Source organism: Dipodomys merriami, unplaced genomic scaffold (assembly GCF_024711535.1).
Source record: "Dipodomys merriami isolate MVZ:Mamm:240054 unplaced genomic scaffold, mDipMer1.0.p SCAF_70, whole genome shotgun sequence".
NCBI classification, from domain to species: domain Eukaryota; kingdom Metazoa; phylum Chordata; class Mammalia; order Rodentia; family Heteromyidae; genus Dipodomys; species Dipodomys merriami.
Window position 1 is genome coordinate 256,643 of NW_027206291.1, and position 23,383 is coordinate 280,025.

General features: G+C 56.6%; 1 protein-coding gene across 5 annotated transcripts in view; it reads right to left on the reverse strand.

Moving 5' to 3' along the window:
- The window catches only part of LOC138817648 (nuclear factor 1 X-type), a 92,797-nt gene extending 69,414 nt beyond the window's left edge, over positions 1–23,383 (reverse strand). For 2 of the 5 annotated variants that reach the window (XM_070008153.1, XM_070008150.1), the window contains exon 1: positions 23,142–23,372. In XM_070008153.1, the coding sequence (XP_069864254.1) occupies positions 23,142–23,168 (27 nt within the window). In that variant the 5' untranslated portion in view covers positions 23,169–23,372. Of the gene's footprint in view, positions 1–2,567; positions 2,586–23,141 lie in introns of those variants that run through there. The other 3 variants (XM_070008155.1, XM_070008157.1, XM_070008152.1) reach the window with 3 other exon arrangements.

Here is a 23,383-nt window from a genome sequence, read left to right on the forward strand (position 1 = left end):
AAAAGAATTAGCACTGTTCCTGGCATTTTAGAATTCAGCCTTGGTTTGAACCGAAACTGGCTAGCTGTACTGCCTGGCCCAGGCTCTCCGCTCCACGGGAGGCAACAAGAAGGCATGGGCCTCACCCACAGGCAGAGAACAGAATTATAGACTGCAGGACTTAGCTGCTAGCAAAAGGAAGGGACCTGGCTGCACATCCTGGAGATGGGTGGGGCATCTCTGGGGTGGGGGGAAGGGGACTATGGGAAGGGGACCTGCAGCCAGAGTGAAACCATCCAACTGTCTGGCAACACCAGGGATGGAAATCAGGAAAATGAACTTTGCCAGGAGGCTCAGATAATTTGAACAAAGCGGGTTTTGGGCTGATTTGGGCCTGTTTTCATCTCTCAGAAAGGAGGCCACAGGGCTTCTTAGAGAGCTTCCTGGGCTGGGCTGGCCGGGCTAGCCGGGCTGGCTGAATGGATTTGCCCTGAACCCCTGTGCTGGGTCCAGCATGGGGACCTATTTCAGAACCAGGCCACATGCTTCTCTCCAGTAAACCCCCCCTCCCCCCCCCCCGCCTTTTCTCCTTCTTTCTACAAACCAGGAGCCGTGGCCTGGGATGGGGCCAAGGCGGCAGCCTCATTCTGGCTCTGTCGCTTCCCTGCTCCAGGCACATCTCCCCTCACCCTCTTGGCACAGAACGAGAGAGAGCTAGGGTGGGGATGGGGGTGTTGGGGAAGAGGATCTATTCTCCGAGTGAGACTGGAAATTGTTTACTTTCATCCTCTGTGGGGAATGGGAAACAAAACCCTAGTCTTTAATTCATTATTTAGCTAGAAACTTCCTTGTGTCACCAAATACAAGTAAAAGCCAGGGAGGCCAGAGCCCTCTCCCCTAGCTATGTAGTGATAGGACCCCCTGGACATCTGTCTGCAGGACAGATGACAGGCAAGGTTTTACGTGGGATGAGGGCAGTGTGGTTCTTCACTGGCCTGCAAAGTGTCACTGTAAAGTAGCCCAGGGCCCCAGGCAGAGAGAGGAAGGCCATAGACCAAGCTGTACAACTTTCGCTAAAGTAGAAGCAAGTGGAAAAGCTGACAAAGGACCAGGGGGAGAGAGACCCGCACATCATGCTGTGAGGTTTGTGCCCAGGCTCTGAGGAAATACCTGAGGGTTAACAGTCTGCGCTCAAAAGGTGAGCTAGGCCCACCTCAGCAGCGGCTTCTCTCTCTCTCTTTCTCTCTCTCTCTCTCCCTCCCTTCCTCCTTCCCTCCCTCCCTTCCTTCCTTCCTTCCTGAGGGTTGCAGCCAGGGATCAAAACTTCCAAAGTAGTTGCCCTCCCAGCCCCCCTTGCAAGAGCTCTACAGGAATCTGTCCCAACACCCCCTCACATTGTGGGTTCTACCTCCCCAGCACCAGAGAGAGGAAGAGACACCGTGAGAGAGGCAGGGCTTCTGGGAGGGTTTCCCGTGCCCAGCCTGCCCGCGGCACCCTCGGCCCAGAGGGAGCCTCTTTGGAGCAGTTGCTGCAGCAACAGCCGTGCTCAGAGCTGCGGGATTTTCATCACCCCAGTTCTGGGGAAGCTGGGCCAGCCTTTGCCCAGTCTAGGCAAGTAGCTTCCCCCAAACACACCGTTTTAGAAGTCAAAAGGAGGCTTTTAAACTCTGGTAAGACGTTGCTTTCCCAATTACTTTATGATCAGGATCACTGCCAAGGAAAGCGGAGAATCCTCCTTTCCCTGAGGCCTGGCCCCCCGCAAGGGCTCGGCTGGCACTGGGGTTTGGAGTAGCTCGGACTGTGCCCACCCTCGGCCCGCGCTCACTCCCAGCTCCCTTTCTTTCTCACCCTCTCTCCCCCTCTGCGTCCTCCAGCTCCAACACAAACTGTTTGCACGGGAAGTCTCCCTCGATGACCCGATTCAGCACACACAAGAGAAAACTGTGGGCGACAGACCCAACGTCCTAACGAACTTGAGTTAATTAATGCTAAGGAAGAAAAGAGGCGCCCTCGCTCTGTTGAATCACGGTTCACTAGCCCTTTCAGTTTGCTGTGGGTGGAGGAAAAAAAAGAGAGGCTTTTTGGTTCAAATATTTTTGGGGGGCGAAGAGAAAACAAAAACACGGCAGAAGGGCCGTAGAGGGCGATGCTGTGGGTACCTGCCCTGCTGGAGGAGCAGAGGGAGAGGACGGAGCCAGGCCAGGGCTACCCAGGCAGCTTGAATCCTCCCCTGTGCTTTTGGCCTGGGCAGTTCTGGGAAGACAGGGAAGGGGGAAGGCAAAGGGAGAGATTTGCAATGTTTCATAGGCCTGCTCAAATAAACTCCTCCAAAAATTATACTGTCAGACTAGAAGATGCATTTTTTTCAAAGTCCAAACCCAACAACTCCATTTGAACAGAGTCGTGAAAATGTTTTAACAGTGCAGAAAACTGAAGTATGGATGGCAAGCGTACAGAAAATTTAAGTGTGCAGGAAAAAAAAAAAAGAAGAAGAGGTGGCAATAGGAAGGGGGGCAGGGAGAACAGCTGCAGTTTTGCTTTCCAGATGTTGACAGCAAAATGTAATTGGCAAGTAACTCACTCCTTACCATGCTTATCCTTTGGTCCTGTAGTGTTAAAATCCTGTCTCTACACCTTACTCTGTAAGATTTGCAGGCACTCCACGCACACACACACAAGGCCTAGTCCAGTGGCTTCAAGAGAACACACACCTGCGACCTTTTTTTTTTTTTTTTTTTTTTTTTTTAATCAGCCCACTCATTTTTACAAGCTCTCCTACCATTCCTACTGGGGAGGACTGAGCAAGGCAAGCTATAGGGCATTTTTTAATTTAAAATTTTATGATCATTTTTGTAATGTGCAGCCTTTTCTTTACCTTTGACTTTGATGCTGGGGTGGAGGCTTTCCTTGTTTAAGAAAATAAACTTTGTCACCAAAGCCTGGCATGAATAAAGAAGGAGAATGCACACATTGTAAGGATACCACTAGCTCAGTTCACGTCCACAAAGAGAACACACCCATGTTAACTCCACCCAGATGAAGGAATAAACATTTTCAGTACCGCTGAACAGGCCTTTAAAATTTTAAACTATAGAGTTCCCATAATTCATATGCCTTAAAAATAGCTTCTGTGAACACCAGGGATGGCGCATCAAATGTGAGCACCTAGGTGCTCACACGTGTTGGCGAACTGAGCGGGTTTCTTGTGAGGAGTGAGCTGTGTGAAACAGCTCTTTTAGTCCTCATGGCAGCAGAGTGGGTGCCTGCAACTCGGATCCCATCCACAGGGCAACCAACTGTGCAGCAGGGGTTCAGCAGACTGGGGGGGGGAAACTGGAGGGGAAGACAGACAGGACCCCCAGAGCTGAAAGCCAACAGCCCGGTGACTGGATTGGGGTGGGGGGGAGCCAGAGCCGGCTTCTTCTCCCACTTTGCAGGCCCTAGGCAGGGACTGGAAGCCCTCAGTGTATTGACCTGGAGGGAAAGGGGATGGCAGAGCCAGGGGTTCCACAAGCAAGACTTGGTACTATTAGGGCTGGCTGCCCCCTCCTCTCAGATCCCAGTGGGGAGGTGAGAGGGAGAGGGGCTGAGAGAGAAGTGGGCAGAGAGAGAAGCAGACGGAAGCAAGCTAGGCCCTCGGGTCTTGGGGGAAGAGGGAGGCCAGAACTTCGCGTGCTGTCTACCCCTTCCCACTCCAGCCTCAGCTCCCGCTCCCTCACTTTCACTAGCACTAAATTTACTTCATAATTTTAAAATTAATTTTTTTAAAAGCAGGAAAAAGCACTGAAGGCAAATACCTCCCACAATATCTCTCCAAGGAGGAAAAAAAAAAGTTTCTACTTATGTAAAAAAAAAAAAAATGCAAGGGATCTCTGAAAAGTCTGAGCACCAAATAACCAGGAAAATGAGAGAAACACATTTAATTAAAAACACCTGAAGCAAATAAATAAATAACTCCCCCTGCTGTTTGTAGGCACTGCGAAGCCACTGGCGCCTGAGGGGACAGCCCCTGGCCCTCTTAGGGACCACTTTGCCCTTTTCCTTTCTCATAGGGAACTTTCTTCATCTCCCAAGACCACCTTCCTTCCAAGAGAAAGGCCCAAGCCAGCCACCTTGTGCCCCAGCAGCCCGGCTCAAACCTCTGCAGTGGGGATAAAGAACCCCTACCCCAACACCTGCCCCCCGCAGCGCCCAGCCAACACAGCCGGCCGAACTCTGCTCTTCCTCCCTCACATTCAAGCTCTGCAGGCAGCAGTATGGGCACTTCCCAGGGGCTGGATGCCAGGTTCAGCCGCTCTGTCCCCTACCAAGGGCACCGGACTGCCAAGGCGGGCTTCGGCTTCGGCTCCCAGACACATTTTCTTTTCCAATTGCATATGGGAGTAAGAAAAAAATTCAGTTTATTTTAAAATATGGCAAGGGATCTGAACCCCTGGATCCCAGATGGACGACCTTTATGAATACTTGGTCTTTTGCACGTGAGTGTGCTGGACAAGCAGCCAGGCTGCTTCTTCCGTACACCCGGGTTTGACTCTAATACCAGCCCGCAGCCTGGGACATATGCCTTTGGTTGGCATCGGGGGTACAAGAGCCCAGTTCCTTCCTTCCTTCCTTCCTTTCTTTCTTCCTTCCTAAAATCACTCTAGTGCAAAGCAGACAGTGGGTCAGAGCCGAGGCAGGGGGAAAAAGAACTGTCTGCCTGCTGGCCGCAAGTTTTCTGGCTGTGCCAGTTTGGGGATTTGCGAATTAGACCGGAGCAAAGGAAAAGGCAAGAGGGGAGGGAAAAAAAAAAGCCCGCATTAAAACTAACCAGTTCTGCCGAGCTTTCTGCCTTTAAATAAGACAATGCTGAATGGAGAAGAGAGGAGAGACGAGTTATTTCTCACTCTTTAATTACCCCCAATGCTTAGCATTATTTAAAAAAAAAAACCACACACATTAGCCAATGATATATTCTAACCCTCAACAAAGCTAGTATTTTTCTCTGATTACAGATTTTGCCGTGGCAAACCCGGGCTCTGACGACAGAGGCAGTGCAGAAGCGCGCTCCTAAATGAGACACAATTTTAATAAAATCATAATAACTCCTTGCCGTTTCTCTAGTGTCTTTTCATTCAGCGAACCCAGGTGCCTCTTGCCGCATTCTCCTAGGGATTCAGCCATCAAAAACTTAATCTGGGACAGGAGACATTCACCAACTAGCTCTGTGGAGTGTCACCCGCATGCGGTTATTTTTTTTATAAGCCTGTTTTACCATTCAGCCTCTCTCTCATATGCTTAAAAATGAGTAATAAAACTTTAAATTTCAAGATGTTTTTAAAGAAGTCGGGAAAGTCATGCAGCAAGAGAAGAAAAGCATTGTCGGGGTTAGAGAATTTGAGGTGATGTGGGAGGGGGAATCTGAAGCTGGTTTTAGGGTTCAGGATGTAAAGTTCAGGGTCAGCCACAGCCCACAGCCCTGGGTCTCCCCCACTGGGTGCAGTTGGTTCAGGTTGAGTCATGTACACGAGGAAAAAGAAATGGACCTAACACCATCAACGCGTATTAAAGTAATTGGGGTGGTTAGAAGCTAGTTTATGACTGCTTCCTGAGAGGATGGGGAGACAGGAGGCCCTGGGGCACTTTCTCTGAATGCCCTGGGGTAGCTTTGGTTCTGGGGAGGAGGAGGAGGAGAAGGAGGGACCTTGGCCAACATTAGCTTCCTCCTCCAACAGGTTTAGTTGGCCTGAGATCGGGGGCACTGGCTTCTTTTTCCATTTTCCCTCCTTTCTCTGCTTGCCCAGAAAGTCCAGCAGCAGCCCTCGCTAGCAGCCACCGGTGGGGAGCCCCGAATACAAAAAGAAAAAAAATTCACCCCACGAGGCGGTGTTGATGGTAAAAGATTTGGGGTTTGTTTTTTATTTTATTTTTATTTTTACAGGCTGCGCAACTCCTGCACCGCCTGAAGGCAGGAGAGAGGGAAGTGCATTTTCTCCCACTGAGTCACACCTCACCCCACCCCCCACTTCACTGGAGGCCAAATGCCCCTAAACCCGGCCAACTCTCGAAATTAAAAAAGAAAAAAAAACAATAACCACCCTGGTAACCCCCTCCCCACGCCACTATTCCCTTAAAAGAGGCAGCTTTAGAACAGTTGGGGGTTTTGGGGGGTGTTCCTAAGGAAGCCTGGGGTGCAGAGGTGAGGACTGGATCAGGATGTCGCCCCCCCCACAACGCTGCCGTCAGATCTGGGGGCCGTGAACGCCCCCCCCGCCTTACAAAAGAAAACAACAACAACAACACCCGCAGGCCACCGAAGAGTAACAGTAACTGCCCAGGCTGCATGCCCGCCCAAAGCCTGCGCCTGCGTTCTCCACCGGCCGCGGCGGCCTCGCTCCCCGCCGCCTCCTCCCCTCCGCGCACCTGGGGGACCCGAACTCAGTTGAGCCTCCTTGTACACAGTCGGGGCAGCCTGGGGTCACTTTGGGGGAGCCCGACGGGAGGGAGCCGCGCCATCCTGAGGCGGCGGTGCGCCTGCGCAGTGCGACGCGCAGCCAAGGGCCCAGACCCCCGGCGGCGGCGGACGGAGGGCTGGGTCATTCTAGAACTTCTTGGAACACCAAGAGTCCAAGTCCTCCCTCCCCCCTCCCCCCGTCGCTGCTCCCTGCTTCCAACTCGCACCCCGGTGCCCCTCACCTGCCCTCGACGGCGGCGGCCCACCCAGCTCCTCAAGCGGTCCTGAGGGCAGCGCCCCTCGTGCGCCGTCCGCGCGCCACAGGCGCTTCTCACATCCGGGACTTCGACGCACCGCTTCCCGCCTTTTTTGCCGCCGCGCATGCGCTTACCACGCGGGGCGTTGCGCGAGGCCCGTTCGGCCCCGACCCCCGGCCCGGGTGGCCCGCGCGTTCCCCGGGCTCCGCTCCCCGCTCCCGCCCCGAGGTGCGCACGGCGGGCGGCGCCTGGCGGGGGGAGGCGCACCGCCTGGTGGGTGCCTGGGCCCGCCGGAGGCCTTCCCACGACCCGCGGCCTGGGGTGCTATCCCCTGAGCCTTTTGTGATTTTGCGTTTTCCTCCTCGAGGCTGGCGTTCACCCCACTTGAGCCACAGCTCCACTTCCCGCTTCTTTGGTGCGTGCACTGGAGATACAGGGTCTCACGGACTCTCCTGCCCGGGCCGGCTTCCACCTGCGATCCTCGGGTCCCGGCCTCCGGAGGAGTAGCCGGGATAACAGCAGGCGCCCGGCTCGGGGCCGCGGCTCCGGCGGGGGCGGGGGCGCGCGCCAGCGGCCGGGCGGGCGGGCGAGGCCCGGGGCGGGCGGCCGTCGGGGGGGGGGGGGCGGGGGGGGGGGCGCGCGGCCACCAAGGCCGGGACGGGGTTTTCTGATCGACGCGGGGCGGGAGGAGTCTGACTCCCCCCACCCCCCAAGCCGGTTTTGACAGCGAAGTGCTACGATCGATCTGGGGACACTGGGGACCTCTGGGCGAGTGCTGGGGCGCCCCCTCTCCGTCCCTCCAAGGGACCCGTTCGGATCGCTATAGCCGGGACGGGGTGGGGGGAAGTCAGGGAGGACAACACGAAAACTGGGGGTGGGGGGGCACTAAATAGCCTCTTTGTGGAGAATTGCCCGCGGTCACTAAGGATTAATTTAAGCAGCAGCGACAGCAAAACACACACACACGAAAAGCAACGACGTGTCTCGCCACCCACCCGCACCCCCCCCCTCCAGACTGCGTTCCCTCAAGGCTGCAGACCTGGACAGTGCAGCTCAGCCCTTCCTGGGATGGGGTCCCCAGGGGTCTTAAAAAACAAAACAAACCCCAAACTGCCTTTTGTTAGGGTAGCCTGTGATCGTAGCTATTCAGGAGGCTGAGATCTGAAGATGAAAGTTCAAAGCCAGTTCTGGGGGAAGGAAAATCCACAAGGCTTATCTCCAATTAACCAGTAAAGAAAAAAAAAAGGAAAAAGCCAGGTGTGGAGCTATGGATCTACATCCTGAGTGGAAACGGGAAACTGAGAGTGCCCAGGCCTTGAGTTCAAGACCCAGGAGGTGTGCCCCGCTGGCACTTGCACACACACACACACACACACACACACACACGTGCCTGCCCTCCCTGCTCATTGCTTTTTTTTTTTTTTTTTAAGATTTTGAACGTTTGCTGCATAGTTTAGTGGGGTCTGCAAAATCCAAGTACAAAAGCAGAGCCAAAGGTCAAGGAAAACACATATATATTCTTTATAGAGAATCTCAAATGTAAATAGCACGGGAGGCACCAGTGGGCAGCAGCCATTCTGGGGTGCTTCACCTATGCCCCCAAGGGCATTTAGAGAGGCAAGTGTTCCTGGAGAAAAGAGGGGGTGGGTAGGAAGGAGCCCCCCCCTTCCCAACCACCTGCATGAGGCTTTGGAGTCCAGTACCCTGGGCAGCTTTGGCAGGTGTGTGGCTCACGTGAACCACACGCGTGTGCAGGCTGGGGAAGGTGCATGCCCGCATGGGCCTGGAGCCACATGCGTGGGCACTCTACCGGTGTTTGCCAGCTCATAGACTCACCTAAGCCAGGCAGCATCTCCATGGAGGCGCACGCGGGTACCTGTGCTAGTACCAGCCCAGCAGGGAGGTGCATGCTTTTTCATTTTTTTATTTTCAGGAGAGGAGGCAGAAGACTGGGGTGCAAGATTGGGGTGTATTTATGTGTTTGTGTGCACACTGCAGCCTGGGTGTACAGGTAAGTTTGGGACCTCACTCCTGGCGGGGAGGTGGCACTGGAACGTGTGCATGGGAATGCCCTGCCGTGGCAGGCGCGCAGGCGCTTGGGTCCTGGCCCACTATGGCTCACACTCACTCGGGGATGTGTGTAATGTGGGGCTCGTGTCTGTCACACCCTAGTGGTGGCCACGTGCGCACATTGGGTCAGCGGTCCCGGGATTGTCTTCTTCCACCCCAGTGGGCCAAGGAGCAGGGCCGGCAGGCAGCTTTGCCTGGGATGTCAGGACTTGGTTGGAGCCTTGTTGGTTTTGGCTCAGGCGATTCAAATGGGGGAAGCCCTGGGGAGCAGGCGGGAGTGGAACAAAGGAGGGACGCAGGCTGGGGAGGTAGCAGACAAGAAGGAAGCCTCTGGAACCCTAGGGCCTTGGGGGAAGGGGAGCAAGATGCCCTATGCAGATTCCTGGGCCTGAGACTACATCTTAAAGTCTTGGGGGCCATCTCTCTATGACTTCCAGAACCTGAGCCCCGGTTTACCTTAGGGGACCCCAAGAGGATCACAGGCCAGACACCGGGAGGGGGGAAACCCCACTTGATTCCCACACAATGGGTCACCAAGAGAGGGAGCCCACCATACATGTAATAAACCTTCTGACTGCTCAGCATGGTCCAATGGGTTTTGAGTGACCATCATCAGCACCCCCATTTGGAAATAAGAGGCATTTGGGGTAAAGAGCACAGTTTCCCATCTTTCCCCCAGTGAAGGGAAGAGTTTGGGAGGCACCTTTGCGCAGAAAGCCTAATAGGTTCTGTTTCTTGACCTAGCTGCTTGAAACCTCTTCTATTCCCCCCCTCCCCCCCTCACCGGGGCAACAGAGAAGGAATTCTCTCAGGGTGAGCCTCCACCCCACCCCCACCCCCAGGGTGCACTGGAAGGGGTTGAGAAGGTGGAGTGATGTGTTCCAAGTCATACTTGCCCTTGGGCGCCTAACTTTAATCCCTCCCACCCCACTTTGAGCCCCATGACCTTGGCACTTGACCTCATGGCCTCTGTTTCTTCATCTGTAAAACAGGTTACTCATCCCTGCCTGGCTGTGTTAGTAAGGTCACAGGAGGTCACAGATGCCCGCTCCGCCTGCCCACTCCCCCACCCCCACCCCCACCCTGCATAATTGCTCTGGAGATGGTAGCTGTTATTTTTATTGTGAGGAATCTGGCTATGACAAGCTGTGACGCTTGGTGCAATCGCGTTAGGCTGTGTGTGTGAGTGTGTGTGTGCGTGCGCGTGTGCGCGCCTGTGCCACTGTGTGTGTGTGTGCGTGTGTGCGTGTGACAGGTTGTGTGTGAGACTGTGCGTGGACGACAGATTGTGCCGGTGTGCGGCGGTGCCTGTGACAGGCTGTCACCGCGCGACAGACTGCGGGTGGCGGGGTGTTGCGGGCGTTGACTGTGAGTAGAGATGAGGCGGTGCGTGCTGTGTGCGTGGGGCTGGGACTGGAGGACCCCACAAAGCCACCCCAGGAGGATCTGGTTGCCAGTGAAGAGAGAGCGACTGGGGGAGGACAGGGGGCCCGGCGCCCGGGGGCCTTAGCTTCTCCGTTGTACTCCATGGTGCTCATTTGATGGCGAACCTCGGAGGTGACAGAGCAGAGGCCCCCTGTGGTAGACTGCCCTTCTCCAGGCACTCGTGGCTCCTGCCTTTAATCCTAGCTTCTCAGGAGACTGAGATCTGAGGAGGAGGATTGGAAGCCAGCCTCTTAGCTCCAATAATTTTTTTTTTTAAAGCTAGAAGTGGGGCTGGCTCGAGTGGCAGAGAGCTAGCCTTGAGCAAAAGAAACTCAGGGACAGTGCCTAGGCCCTGAGTTCAAGTCCCAGGACCAAGATACACACACACACACACACACACACACACACACACACACACACACACACACACACAGACCCCTCCCACCTATCAGCTCAAGTGCCCAGTCCTCAGCTTCCTGGGAAAGGAAATCTTGGAGCATAGAAGCCCTCTGGGCCTGGCTGAGCTTAATAAGGGATTGAGACGCTACCCGTTTGCCGTCCTTTCCCTGGGCTCCAGGCCTGAGCACAGTTCCTGGAGACCTGAAGAAGGAAGAAGAGATATTTTGGGGGGAAAGGCAGAGAAATGGTTGGGACAGAAAGAAAGGAAGAAAGAAAGAAAGAAAGAAAGAAAGAAAGAAAGAAAGAAAGAAGCCAGGGCTGGGAATGTGGCTTAGTGGTAGAGTGCTTGCCTTGCATGCACAAAGCCCTGGGTTCCATTCCTCAGTGCCACATACACAGAAAAAGCCGGAAGTGGTGCTGTGGCTCAAGTGGTAGAGTGTTAGCCTTGAGCAAAAAGAAACAAGAAGAACAGTGCCCAGGCCCTGAGTTCAAGCCCCAGGACTGGCAAAAAAGAGAGAGAGAGAGACAGGAAGAAAGAAGCCAGGTGTGGGGGTATGCAAGTGCGCACCACACCTGATACTTCAGCATGCAGCTGAGGTAGGAGGATTGGGAGTTCGAGACCAGCCCGGGCTACATATTCTCTGCTTCAAAGAGAGAGAGAGAGAGAGAGAGAGAGAGAGAGAGAGAGAGAGAGAGAGAGAGAGAGAGAGAGAGAGAGAGAGAAAGAGAGAGAAAGGGAGGAAAAAGAAGAAGAAAAAGGAAAGGAGAGAAGGAGGAAGGGAAGGGAAAACAGCGAGGATGAGCTGGAGGAGAGAGGGAATGAAGCTGGCCTGGGAGCCCAGTGGGGAAGTTTCCCAGGTTAGATGGGCAGAAAGGACAGTCCACACTTGGGAGCACCATTGGGTGCTGGGCCCTGGGCTGGGCGCACTGTCAGAGACTCAGCTCTGCAGAAGGGACCAGCAAACCCAGCAACAACTGGCAAGCAGCTGGCCTCCAACTCCCAACCCAAGTCATTCTCATCCAAGTGAAGTTCCGCTTCATGAACCGTCTTGGCCCATAGCTTCCTTCTATGTTGGGGAAACTGAGGCTGAGGAAGCCATCCAAGCACACCTGGGTCCTGGATATGGGGGAATACAAAGCGCTCTCTCTCTCTCTCTCTCTCTCTCTCTCTCTCTCTCTCTCTCTCTCTCTCTCTCTCTCTCTCTCTCTCTCTCTCTCTCTCTCTCATGTTTCTTGTGCTGTGTTTTCCGTGGCTGGGTCCTCTTTCTCTCTGAAGTGCCTGTCCTAGGTGATAATTGTGTCCAGTGTGTGTCTACTCCTAATGTCTGTTCAGGGCCAGCCTCTGCCACAAAGGGAGGGGGCGAGGGAGAGGCTCCGAAGCACCCCCTACCCCCCCCCCGAAAGTGTGTCTGATACTTGCAGCCTCTGCAGCGAAAAACAAGTTTCCACAGGGCTGCCTTGGGTTGGGGCCAGGCCGTCCTCAAATAACATTTGAAGTTACTTAGCAAACTTTGTTCAGAGGCACGCGGGCAGCAAGCTTGGGGTGGGGGGGCGGTGGGGGAGGGCAGTAAACCGGTTTTCTCTGAAGTCCCTTACCCCCTTTGGGGACTCAAGTGCCCCCATACAGCCCTTAGTATCCCACCCCCCCCCCCAGCCCTAGTTCTGCCGAGAGAAGCAGGAATCTTACAGCTTTGCCAAGGAACTTGGGTGTGGGGGGGGTTGGTACCAGCACCCCTTATGCATAATGACTTATTTTGCCAATCCAAGCCCTGCGTTTGGCCCGACCTATCCACCATGGTTGTCCGGTGGCCTAGAAGCCGACACGGAGTCCCCGAATGAGCAGAGAGAGGACTGTCAGAAATGGGAGGGGACCCCATTTTCCAGCAGTCTCGTTCTGCCAACCTTGAGGTTAAATGAAGAAGCCAGTGGAGCCAGCTGGCTTAGAACATGTGCTCCCTCCAGACCTGCACACAAGTCCGTCCCCCCAAGCCCCCCAATGCCCACTGCTCCGTCTTCTAAAACTCCCTCTCCCAGGTCCCAGGCATAGTCGGCAGAGAAGGCCCCAGAGCCATGGTGGCTTTGGAAGTAAAGTTGGCGCCTTGGGGGGGGAGGGGGGAGAGCAGGAAGGAGCCAAATACTGTGAGCCATTACAAGTAGAGAGAGAGGAAGGGAGGGAGGGAAGGACGGGGAAGATGGAAGCCAGGCGGGCATTCTTGCCAAACTCTGAGCTGCAAGGGTAGTAGACAATGCCATCCAGGCCCTTCAAGGGACCAGGCATGAAGGATGAGCCCCAGGTGGCACGGGGCAAGCTGGGGGCTCAAAGGCACTCCCCCCCACACCTTCAAAATGGAGACTGGCAGCCACAGCCGTTCGGCTCTGCCCGGGCATGGGGTGGGGGTGGTAGGCAGGCAGGAGGCCAAACCAAATGCCACCAAGTTGGGCATGGTAGTTGCCAGCCTACAGCGCCGACCTCAGACCAGCCCCTAGAGTTTTATGGGGGTACAGACAGTCGGAGACTCCGCTGAGAATTGAAGGCCCAGCAGGCAAAGCAAGGTCCCCCCTAAAACTTTGGGCAGATCCCCAAGACTCTGTAAAGATGGCACAGCCTGGTACTGCCAGGGTTGACATGCAAGGGTAAAAATAAACCGGGCCCGCCCCGGGGGAGCTAAATCCAGGGGCCCAGGTGGAAGTGCCACTCTGGGCCACCAGCTGCCCCCCCACCCCCACTCAGAACACCAGGGCTGAGATTACTCAGTGCCCATCGCGGATACAGGAAACGCCCCAGCCATCTTATTCTCAAGACTCCGGAGTCCGGACAGCAGAGGGTATGCCCGAGCAGAGAGATGAAGGCCAGCCATAGTGGGCCCAGACTTGGGGTCTCTATAGATGGTGGAGGCAACCATGTTAACCCACACTACCCACTGCTGACCTCCAGCCTGCCCATGTCAGAGAAAAAGAAGTTCAAGCCAAAAGCACCAGTGCGCCGCACATCGGTCATCCTAGCTGCTCCAGAAGGCTAAGATCTGAGGATCCAAGTTCAAAGCCAGCCTTGGGCATGAAAAGTCCATAAGACTCTTCTCTTCCGTGAACCAGCTGGAAGTGGAGACGTGGCTCAATTGGTAGAGCGCCAGCCTTGAGTGAAAAAGAAGAGCACCTAAATCCTGAGTTCAAGCCCCGGGACTGGCACCAAAAGAGAGAGAAGGGGGTTCATATGGCAGCGTTGGGGAGATGTCATAAAGGAGAATTTCAACACAAAATCAGAACCCCCCCACACCCCTCTCTAGCACAGACCCCCAGCCTTGGCCTTAGCCTGAGCTTTTTCCCATCATACCTAGCGCTCCTTCCAAAGACAGGACAACTCCCTTGTTTATCACTGTCCTGCTCTCCCGCCGAGGCCTGGCACCTCTGCCAGTTCTACTCCTTGCTGAGCCCCGGGGGCCTAGAACAGGGCCTGGCACCCAAGAGGTGGCTGGTAAATATTTGGTGAAGGAATGCACAGGCCCCCTGGCTGCACCCCCAAGCACGCAGGCTCCGGCTGGGTGCCCAGTGAAGGTGTGGGAGAAGGCATGATGCCTCACAGTGACGAGGAGAGGCCTGGCTAGTGGAGGTGTGGTAGGTGGGATGGGAAGATCTAAGGTCAGACCCGTAAGAAGGGTATAAGAGTACAAAATGGGGTCTGACAGTGCACAGATAATTTAGTAAAAGACTGGAAAACTCGCTGCAATTCTGTCCCATTGGAAGTGGAGACCAGAGGACTGGATCCATCAGCTTCTCCCCCGCTCCCCCAGCCACACACACTCCCTTTGCTCCAGGTCTGAACAGACCTCTTTGGAGTGTCAAGATTGTCATCTATCAAATCAAGCACTATTTTAAAGAATTTCAAAAAAAAATTTTTTTTTAGTTTTAACTTTATTTTTGTGCCAGTATTAGGTCTTGAACTCAGGGCCTTGCACTCTTGCTTGCTGTTTTGGGGGTTTGGTTTGGTTTGGTTTCACTCAAGGTTAGCACTCTACCGCTTGAGCCATAGCTCCACTTCCAGCTTTTTAGTGGTTCATTAGAGAGAAGAATCTCAAGGACTTTCTTGCCCAGGCTCTTTAAACCTCAATCCTCAGATCTCAGCCTCCTGAGTAGCTGGGATGACAGGCGTGAGCCACCCATGGCCCCACTAAACATTTAAAAAATAAATAAAAAATAAAAATAAAAAACACCTCTTTGTTCTTTCTTTTTCCAGGTTCAGAAATGGGGTATCAAAAGCCAAAAGACTGGACTGGATGGGGAGGGGGAGCGGTGAAGGGAATAACTCCACGATAGATCACTTGTCTAGCATTCATGAAGCGCTGGATTCCACCCCTAGCACCAAAAAACAACAATAAATACCAAAGGATTAAGTGCCTATGGAGAACAAATCTCCAGCCAGTAACGTTCTGGGCATGGGGCGGGCATGGGGGTCTGCCAGGATTGAAGTTATACAAACCAGGATTGCAATTTCTACCTGGAGAGAGGAGGGGTAGAGAGACAGCCCAAAGCTGCTGCAGGGTGTCAGGCCGAGGGGCAGATCCGGGGGGCGGGGGGGGTGCTGAGGCGTTCATCTCGCAGGTGGCCAGCTGGGGCCAGGTGCGGGATCATGAATTGTTCCTCTCATCTCTGTGCGGTTCCATAAATGACATATGCTTGGATGTGGGTGAGTAAGGCCGTGTGTGTGTGTGTGTGTGTGTGTGTGTGTGTGTGTGTGTGTGACGGAGTCAGCCAGTCTCTTGCCTGTGTGGGCTATGTGCTGTGTATGTGTGTGTGTATGTGTGTGTGTGATAGATTCGGGATATTCATACATGCATGAGTGTGTGTGTGTGTGTGTGTGTGTGTGTGTGTGTTATTGTGTCTGCATTTGTAAGCCAGTTTCCAAGCTTTAGTGCTACTGACATTTGGGGCATCTAGATTCTTCTTTGTGGCAGGGCCATCAAGAGCCCCCCCCAAAAAAATGCCAGTTTGACCACCACACCTGTTACCTGATAACATTAGGGATAGGAGACGTGTGCATGTGTTATTTGCACACATGTGTTCTTATGTGTGCCAGAGCATCTGGTGGTCTATCTGGGGATAGATATCAGTGCACATGTACACACACGTGCACACCTGCCATCTGACGGTATCCCTCTGTGTGTGTTGTTGTGTTTGTGGGTTCTGTGTACCCTGTGTGTGTGAGGGTGGCCAGGCCCGTCCGCATAGGATTTCACGCCATGCGGTTGTGTAAGGGTGTGTGTCTCATGCGCATGCACCCCTAAGTAGCTCCCTGCGTGTGTCACACCTCGTGGCTGGGTGTCTGGAGGTGTCTGTATTAGGGTGAGCCTCTTTTGTGGATGCTTGTGTGTGTGTGTGTGTGTGTGTGCGCGCGCGCGCGTGCACGCGCCCGCGCGCCTGCAGGCCTGGCGAATGAAGAGAGATGCCAGCACGTGGCAGCGTGATTCTTTCTGCCCGCATGTACCAGTGAAAGTGTGTCACTTTGTGTGATGGGGGTGGCGGGGAGCGGGGGGGGGGGAGCGAGGAATAAAGCCCCACACCAAGCAATTTGACCGAAGCCGATATTCGTTCAGAGCCACCCTGCCTGCCTCAGACTCAAAGGCACCTCCTGGGGCTTGGGGAGGGGGGCTTGGGTGCACCTCTGTTCCATCCTCTCCTCCAGCTTGGCTGGATTCAGGTGGGGGACAGAGAGAGAGAGAGAGACCCCTGCTTTTGCCCTATCTGTGCCAGGAAGGTTGGCACTGAGCTTTCCGTGGGGGGAGGGCGGGTTCCTTGGCGGGGGTGGGCACTGCCCCCTGCCCACGGATGGCCACCATCACCCCCGACTCCCCTCAGGGTGGGGCCCAGTGGAGGGAGAGCTCCCCAGTGCAACCCTGCCTTCCGATTGGCTGCAGCGCGCCGCAGTGCCCGCTACCCGCCTCCCCTCCCTGGCTGGCACAGCCACATGGGTAGTGGCAAACATAACTGAGTTCTGGGCACAGCTGTGCCTCGCAGAGGCCTGCCAGCCCCACCAGAAGCCAGACACCCCAGCTCTGTGCCCCCCGACCCCTCCCTGCCCGTTCACCCGCCCAGCCAGGCAGCCCAGTCACCCAGCCTGCTGCCCGCTTGTAGTACCAGGCCCAGCCTACCCACCCCCCCTTGCCCGCAGGGCCTGTGCCCCCCCCGGCCAGGCTTACTTGGGGGGGCCTAGGCCCCTACATGAGGCCCACTCCAGCCCTCAGAGGGGCTCCTCAGGCGCAGGGGGGGGAGGCGGCGGGGAGGGGAGCTAGGCCTGCTTCCTTTAGTGAGCGCGCCCAGAGCTGGAGCCAAAAATCGAGGAGGAGATATTCAGACGGAGCCAAGATGCGTTTGGCAGGAGAGGAGAGAGAGGGAGCAGGAGGGGGAGGAGGGGAGGAGAGAGGGAGGAAAGAGGGACTGAGAGAGAAAGAGAGAGAGGAAAGAAAGGGGGGGCCTCAGTTTCCAAATCTGTGACCTCAGAGCCGCAGAGGGAACAGGGTAGTGGACCCAATGACAGGCCCCGTCTGTGCTGGGGTGGCGGGGTTGGTGGGACAGGGGCGATCAGGCCACAGACACAGCCGGACACCCAGCTGGCCGGCCAGGGCAGCCGCAGGGAGAAGCCAAAATCCATATGTGAAGGGCAGACAGCGAGCGGCCTGCGGGCTGCCCAAGCACGCTGCACCTCACCACACAACGGGCTTCTGTCCACGCCAGGCCAGGGGCACAGGAGGGGCTGCGGGCAGGCCCCCACGGCCGCACAAACCCAGGGGAAGAGACAAGAGGCCGCCAACGACCGGCCCCGCGCCTGGCTGCCACAATGGACATCCTATAGGGTGCCCGGGGGCCAGAGGGACGCCAGGAAAGAGGGGGCCGTGCGGTGAGCTCCACAAAGGGTTGAGCCTGCCACGCACAATGACACGGGGGAAAGGGGGCACGCGGAGACACGCAGGGGGACACAGACAGGCAATGAACACGTGCGGAAGCCACCCCATGACACGCCTCGGCCATGACCACCGGCCACCAGAAAAGAACACACGTCAGTCTGTTGCTATAGATGGGAGCTACCGTCATGGCATAGGAAGGCACTCCGTGACAGGCCTCGAAGGCCCCACGGGACCTGCCATGGAGGCGCAGCAGCGACACAAAGCCCACAGCGGGTTTCACGTGAACGTGAACACACACACACACTCATATCCCCCACACCACACACCGGCACCAGACACACAAGACAGGGAGCGTGCTACCGTCTTCAGTTACCAGGTAGGCACGCGGAGACACGTGGACAGGCACCCACGCAGACACGGGGAGCCACGGGAAAATGGCGGCCCAACGGCTTTGGCACGCCGATGGAGACCGATCACCTAGGAGCACCTCAGCAGTGCCTCTGAGCCCACTCTCTGCCCCCCACTTCCCCCCCAACCCAGGATTTGGGGGAGGGGCAGTAAAAGAATCTTTCCCCAGTGCCATATTGGGAAAAGAGCACAAAGCAGACGCGCTCGCTGGCCTCTCTTGGTCTGGCTTAGGGTGGAAAAAAATTTCCAGGCCTCAAATGTAGTTGTGGTGATCAAAACAGGCCCTGAGCAAAGAGCCGGGTTCCTGGCGGCTTTGATCTAGGCACCAGCCATCGGCGGTCGCTGCAGGGATTTTTACCAGCAGCCACAACCCCACGGCTGCACACCCATCTCCAGTGCTTTACACACCCGAAATCTTGCACAAGCCTCCTGCCCCAAAGCGAGTCCAGGCAACCATGCTCAGGTGCCGATTTATACATGCCGATCTGTGGGGACATCGCTGATCCCCTACCGGATGCCTAAGATGGAGGGGGGTGCACATGCGCTCTTTGTCCTTTGTCGATCCCTCAGAAGATATCTGGTCCCCTGCCCTGTGCCACTGTCCCCTTTACTTCAAAGTCTGCCAACCTTCCTCTTGGACTGCAAGACCCCATGCTAGCGGAAAGAGCTGCACCAGCCGCTAGCCTCACTGCTGGGCACAGCCTTGCCTCTTCCTCCTGGCAGCCCACTGGGATTTCTACGTGGGGAGAGCATCCTCTCTTCCGTCCCTCAGAAGCATTCTTCTCTCTGCACCGAGAGAGGCACATGAGGATGACAAGCCAAATACTAACTAAGCCCTCTCTGTTTCTTCAGCATACTTGGGCACTGTGCCGAATCGCCTCACTGCCCAAGCCAGACACTCATACCGCCATTGCTGCCTTTGGAGAACAGGACAAGAACCAAGGTTTAGGGGCTGGGAAGGTGGCTCAGTGGTAGAGCACTTGCCTTGCATGCCCGAGGCCCTGGGTTCGATTCCTCAGCACCACATAAGCAAAAAGAAAAAAGCTGGAGGTGGCGCTGTGGCTCAAGTGGTAGAGCGCTAGCCTTGAGCTGAAGAGCTGAGGGACAGCGCCCAGGCCCAGAGTTCAGGCCCCACGACCGGACCCCCCCCCAAAAAAAAGAACCAAGGTTTAAACCCGGTGTTGACTTAGGGCTGCGTGTGAGGCCTTGGCCTCTGCTGCCACAGCCTCCATCTCAGCCATGGAGGCTACACATTTGTGGCTAAGGTCAGGACCCCAGGCTTCAGCTCCTTCTCACGAAGAACTCGCACCGAGTGCCAGTGTCCTCCCCGCTGCCCAATTAATCCAGCAGAGCCTCGGCTCTGAGCTTAGCCCAGCCCAGCAGCAGAAGGTCTCTCAGAGCCCAGACCTAGACCTATACACTTCGTGCCACTGTTGGGGCTGGTGCATGGATGGCTGGAGCCAGAGAGAAACATTCCATTAAATGCCAGCACCAAGGCTGGGCACTGCTGGCTCACTCACACCTGTAATCCTAGACACAGAGGATCACAGTTCAAAGCCAGCCACGGACAGGACAGTTCCACGAGACTCCATCTTCAGTTAACCAACGAAAAGCCAGATCAGCATCATGGCTTAACTGGTAGAGTACCAGCCCAACAAGTAAACTGAGTAAGCATGAGGCGGCTCTGAGTTCAAACCCCAGCACCAGCACACACACGTGCGTGCGCACGCGCACACACACACACACACACACACATCAGATTGGCACAGAGAACAGTAGCTTACAGGGACCGATGGGTAGCCATTGTGACCCAGAGAAAAAGTGAGCAGAGTGTGGTGGGGCACATCAGGAAGGTCCCTTCTTGTTGAAAATGTATACACATAGCTGAATAGAGACAAAGATACTAGAACATTCTATAAGAGAGACAGGGCAAAGAGTCACATCTGTGGATGGGCCTACGTATGGACACCTTTGTGTCTTTGCCAGTGTCTGCACGTCTGTGTGCGTGTACAGCCGAGAGCAGGGGTTGTGCATGGGTGTGTCTGTATGTGCGTGCACACATGCGCACTTGGGTGAACCTACCCTTGAATCTGCCTTTGTCCAAGCGTATACTGACGACTCCGGAGGCCAGCCATGTTTGTGTGTGTTGGCTGACTGCAAACTCAGGTCCACAATGAACTTCAATGCGCATGTGTTCCACATCCCTCAGCCTCTGTACCCATTTCTAGGGGTAGATGTGTATTTACCCATATCTTAGATCTGACCGCGGTATGTGTGCGTGCGTGCACGTGGCTGGGCATAAACATCCCCGTGTTGGCAATGCCAGTGCGTGCGTGTGTGTGTGTGTGTGTGTGTGTGTGTGTGTGTGTGTGTGTGTGTGTATCCCTTTATCCAGGCACATGTCTCTCTGGTGAGTTGTCCCAGTAAACACCACCCATCTCTTTTCTCTGCCTGGGATTCAGGCCTGTGGCAGAGAAGGCCTTGAACAGCTCCTGTAACTGCCCGGCCTGGCTGCCCTGCATTTCTATGCTTTTTCTAGAAGGAGATTTTTCCCCCCTTGTCCTTCCCCCTCGCCCACAGTGCTTTTCCCCGCCAGGGCCCCGCTGCTCCAAGCTCCTTTCCGCTCAATCATTTATTGACTTTAAAATCGAAGCCAATTCTGGTTTGAAAAAAAGAAAAGAGAGGCCAGAGAGAGACAGAGAGAGAGAGAAAGAGAGAGAGAGAGGTCTAACATACAAGGGGATGGGGAAAATGGGCAGGAGCCAGACCAGAGACTGAAACCCTGAACAGGGATGGAGCCCTATACCAGTGGCTCATGTCTGTAATCCCAGCTACTCAAGAAGCTGAGATCTGAGGGTTGCAGTTCAAAACCAGCCCAGGCAGGAAAGTTCGTTAGACTCTTATCTACAATTAGCTAGCAACAAGCCCGAAGTGGAGCTGTGGCTCAAGTGGTAGGGCTCCACCCTTAAGTAAAAAAACAAAAACAAAAAACCCAGGACAGTGCCCAGGCCCTGAGTTCAAGCCCCAGGACCAGCAAAAAAAAAAAAAAAAGATAGATGACAAAGACATATGCAGACAGAAGAGTGAGGAAAAAAGAAAGAAAAAGACAACCCAGAGAATGGTTTACTCAGAAAAGCAGAGGTCAAGGTGGTAGAAAAAAACTATAAAAGCAGAGTTGGCTGTCAAAGAGAAATAGCCAGGCCCTGCTGACCAGACGACAGCGCCTGCCCAGTGCTGAGGGGTTTCCCTGCCCACCGTGCAGGGCCAGCGGGCTGGTGAGAAGACGCTTACTCCCCTCCCTGCCAGCCTGGCACATTCAGGCTAAGGCTCCTGCAGATCTGAACCTGCACTTCTCTTTTGAAATGCAACAGTGTCAAACTCTATCCATCACCCCCTAATTCCGATGGGTACCCAAGTCCCTTCCTCCCCTTCCCATCCAAGTATCAGCTGGTGGCTTTTCTCACTCAGGGATGCGGTGAAATCTGGAGGATGGGTGTCTCATCCAAACCACAGGCAGGGTTAAGGACGCAGGCCTTGATACCTGGTGTGCTTGGTACAGGCTGGCGGTCGGGTGGATAAGAGGCTACTTAAGGGGAGAGGGGTCCTGGTAGTCCCAGGACTCAAAACACAACCACTAGGGCCAGCCAAGTGTCACCCTAAAAGCAAGCCACGTCTCACACCCAGCTGGCCGTCCATGAGTGTCAAGTTGGAAGTAGGGATTTGGGGGGACCTCCCCCTCATACTGCCACGGAGCTTGCACACACACTCAGACATACTCTGGGACACACGTGTTTAGTCCACAGAGGATTTCCACGGCTGGCCCTGGAGGGGGGGGCGGCATTCGCAGACTCTAGATTACCACCCAACCCAGGATCATGACTGACCATCTCCATAAACTCTCTTGCTTCTCCAAACCTGGCATGTGTGTGTCATGCACATGAATGCCCACTCCCACCTCTGGGGGAGGGCACCCCTTGGCACAGAGGGAACCACCGTTCAGCGCCCCAGACCTAAAGAAGTCCCATGGATTGGCCTAGCAGGCAGGGTGGCCTAGCCAGCCCTAGGTGTCCCCTCGGCCCCAGTTACGGATTACCTGCTACAGCCTGGCACCGCGGGCCAGCATGAAGGCTCCTATGCCCGATCGCGGCCTCGGGCTATGGCCTAGGAAAAGCCAGGTGGCCGTGCACGCGGGAGCCCGGCCTGGGCCTCTGCGGGATCGCGGGCGCAAGAAACTTCGCTGCAGGCGGGACGCGCTCTCTCGCCGCTGCCGCGCGCGCGCCAAGGTGGGCGCTGTTGTTCCCGCCGCTGCCCCGACGGCAAGGCCGGCCAGACCCGGCGCGATCCGGACCCGCGCGTCCACCTCCCGCCCCTCTTCTGCCTGGAGGGTGGCGGGCAGGACAGGATCACCCCTCACACACACACCCGCACCCCGGGCCGCCGCCGCCGCCGCCGCCGCACCCCTCCCCAAACCCCGCCGAGGTCCAACACCACCACGGGCCCCGGGTCGCTGGAGACCCGGAAAGTTTGCGCCAAGGAAAGTTTGGGGAGGGTGGGGGGTGGGGGGTTTGAGCTAAGCGGCTACGCCGTCCAGGTCGGGCTGCGAGGCGCAGCCCCCTCCCCGGGGCTGGCAGCGCGCCCGTCCTTCCCTCCCCTCCTCTGCCCCTCTGAAATTTGGGAGCCCCGCCATTTTCTTAGCCCCGCTCCCATGTGAGGCCTGAACAAAGACTTTGGGGAGACGCCCGGGCCGCTCGCGACCCGCCCAGGGCACCCCCCGGCCGCACGCAGGGGCAGTCGCCAAGCACGCCGGGGCAGTGCCACCCTCGGGGACCGCGGCGCCCGCCCCGGGGAATGCCACCCGCCCCCGGGGCTTCCCCCTGCGCCCCGCGGTCTCCTGTCACTCCGGCCAAGGCTGCCCGCGGCCACGCCGCGCCGCCCACGGAGCCGCCGGGCACCCCGCAGGCCGGCCGGGCGCACGCACGCTCCGTCCTCCCCCCTCCTCCCTCCCCGCTCCCCACGATCTCCCACGCGCTCGCTCCCCGCCCCGCCGCGGGGCCCCCCGGGGGGCAGCGCCACGCACGCGGCGGGAGTCGGCGGGGCGGCCGGGCTCGCACGCGCACCGTGACGCCCGCACGCGTGCCCGGACCCCCCTGGGCGGCCCGCGGGGGGAGGGGGCCCGCCGGCTGCGCCCCCCCTCCGTCTGTGCGCCGTCCGCCCCGCGGAGCCCCCCCACGCCCGCTCCCTCCCCCGGGGTCGCGCGGGGGCGGCGGCCCGTACCTGGGTGAGGCAGTACGGGGAGTACATAGCTGGGCGCCCGGGCGGGAGCGCGGCAGCCGGCCGTGGCCAGGGGAGGCCCGGCAGGCGGCGATCGCGCTCGGGCTCCGGCTCCGGCTCCGGCTCCGGCTGCGGCTGCGGCTCGTCCGGCCTCCGCCGCGCGGTGCCCGCCCGGCCCTCGGCCCTGCGCTCGGCCCCGCGCGCGCCGCTCCCTCCGCGCTCTCCGATCGCCGCCTCGGCCCCGC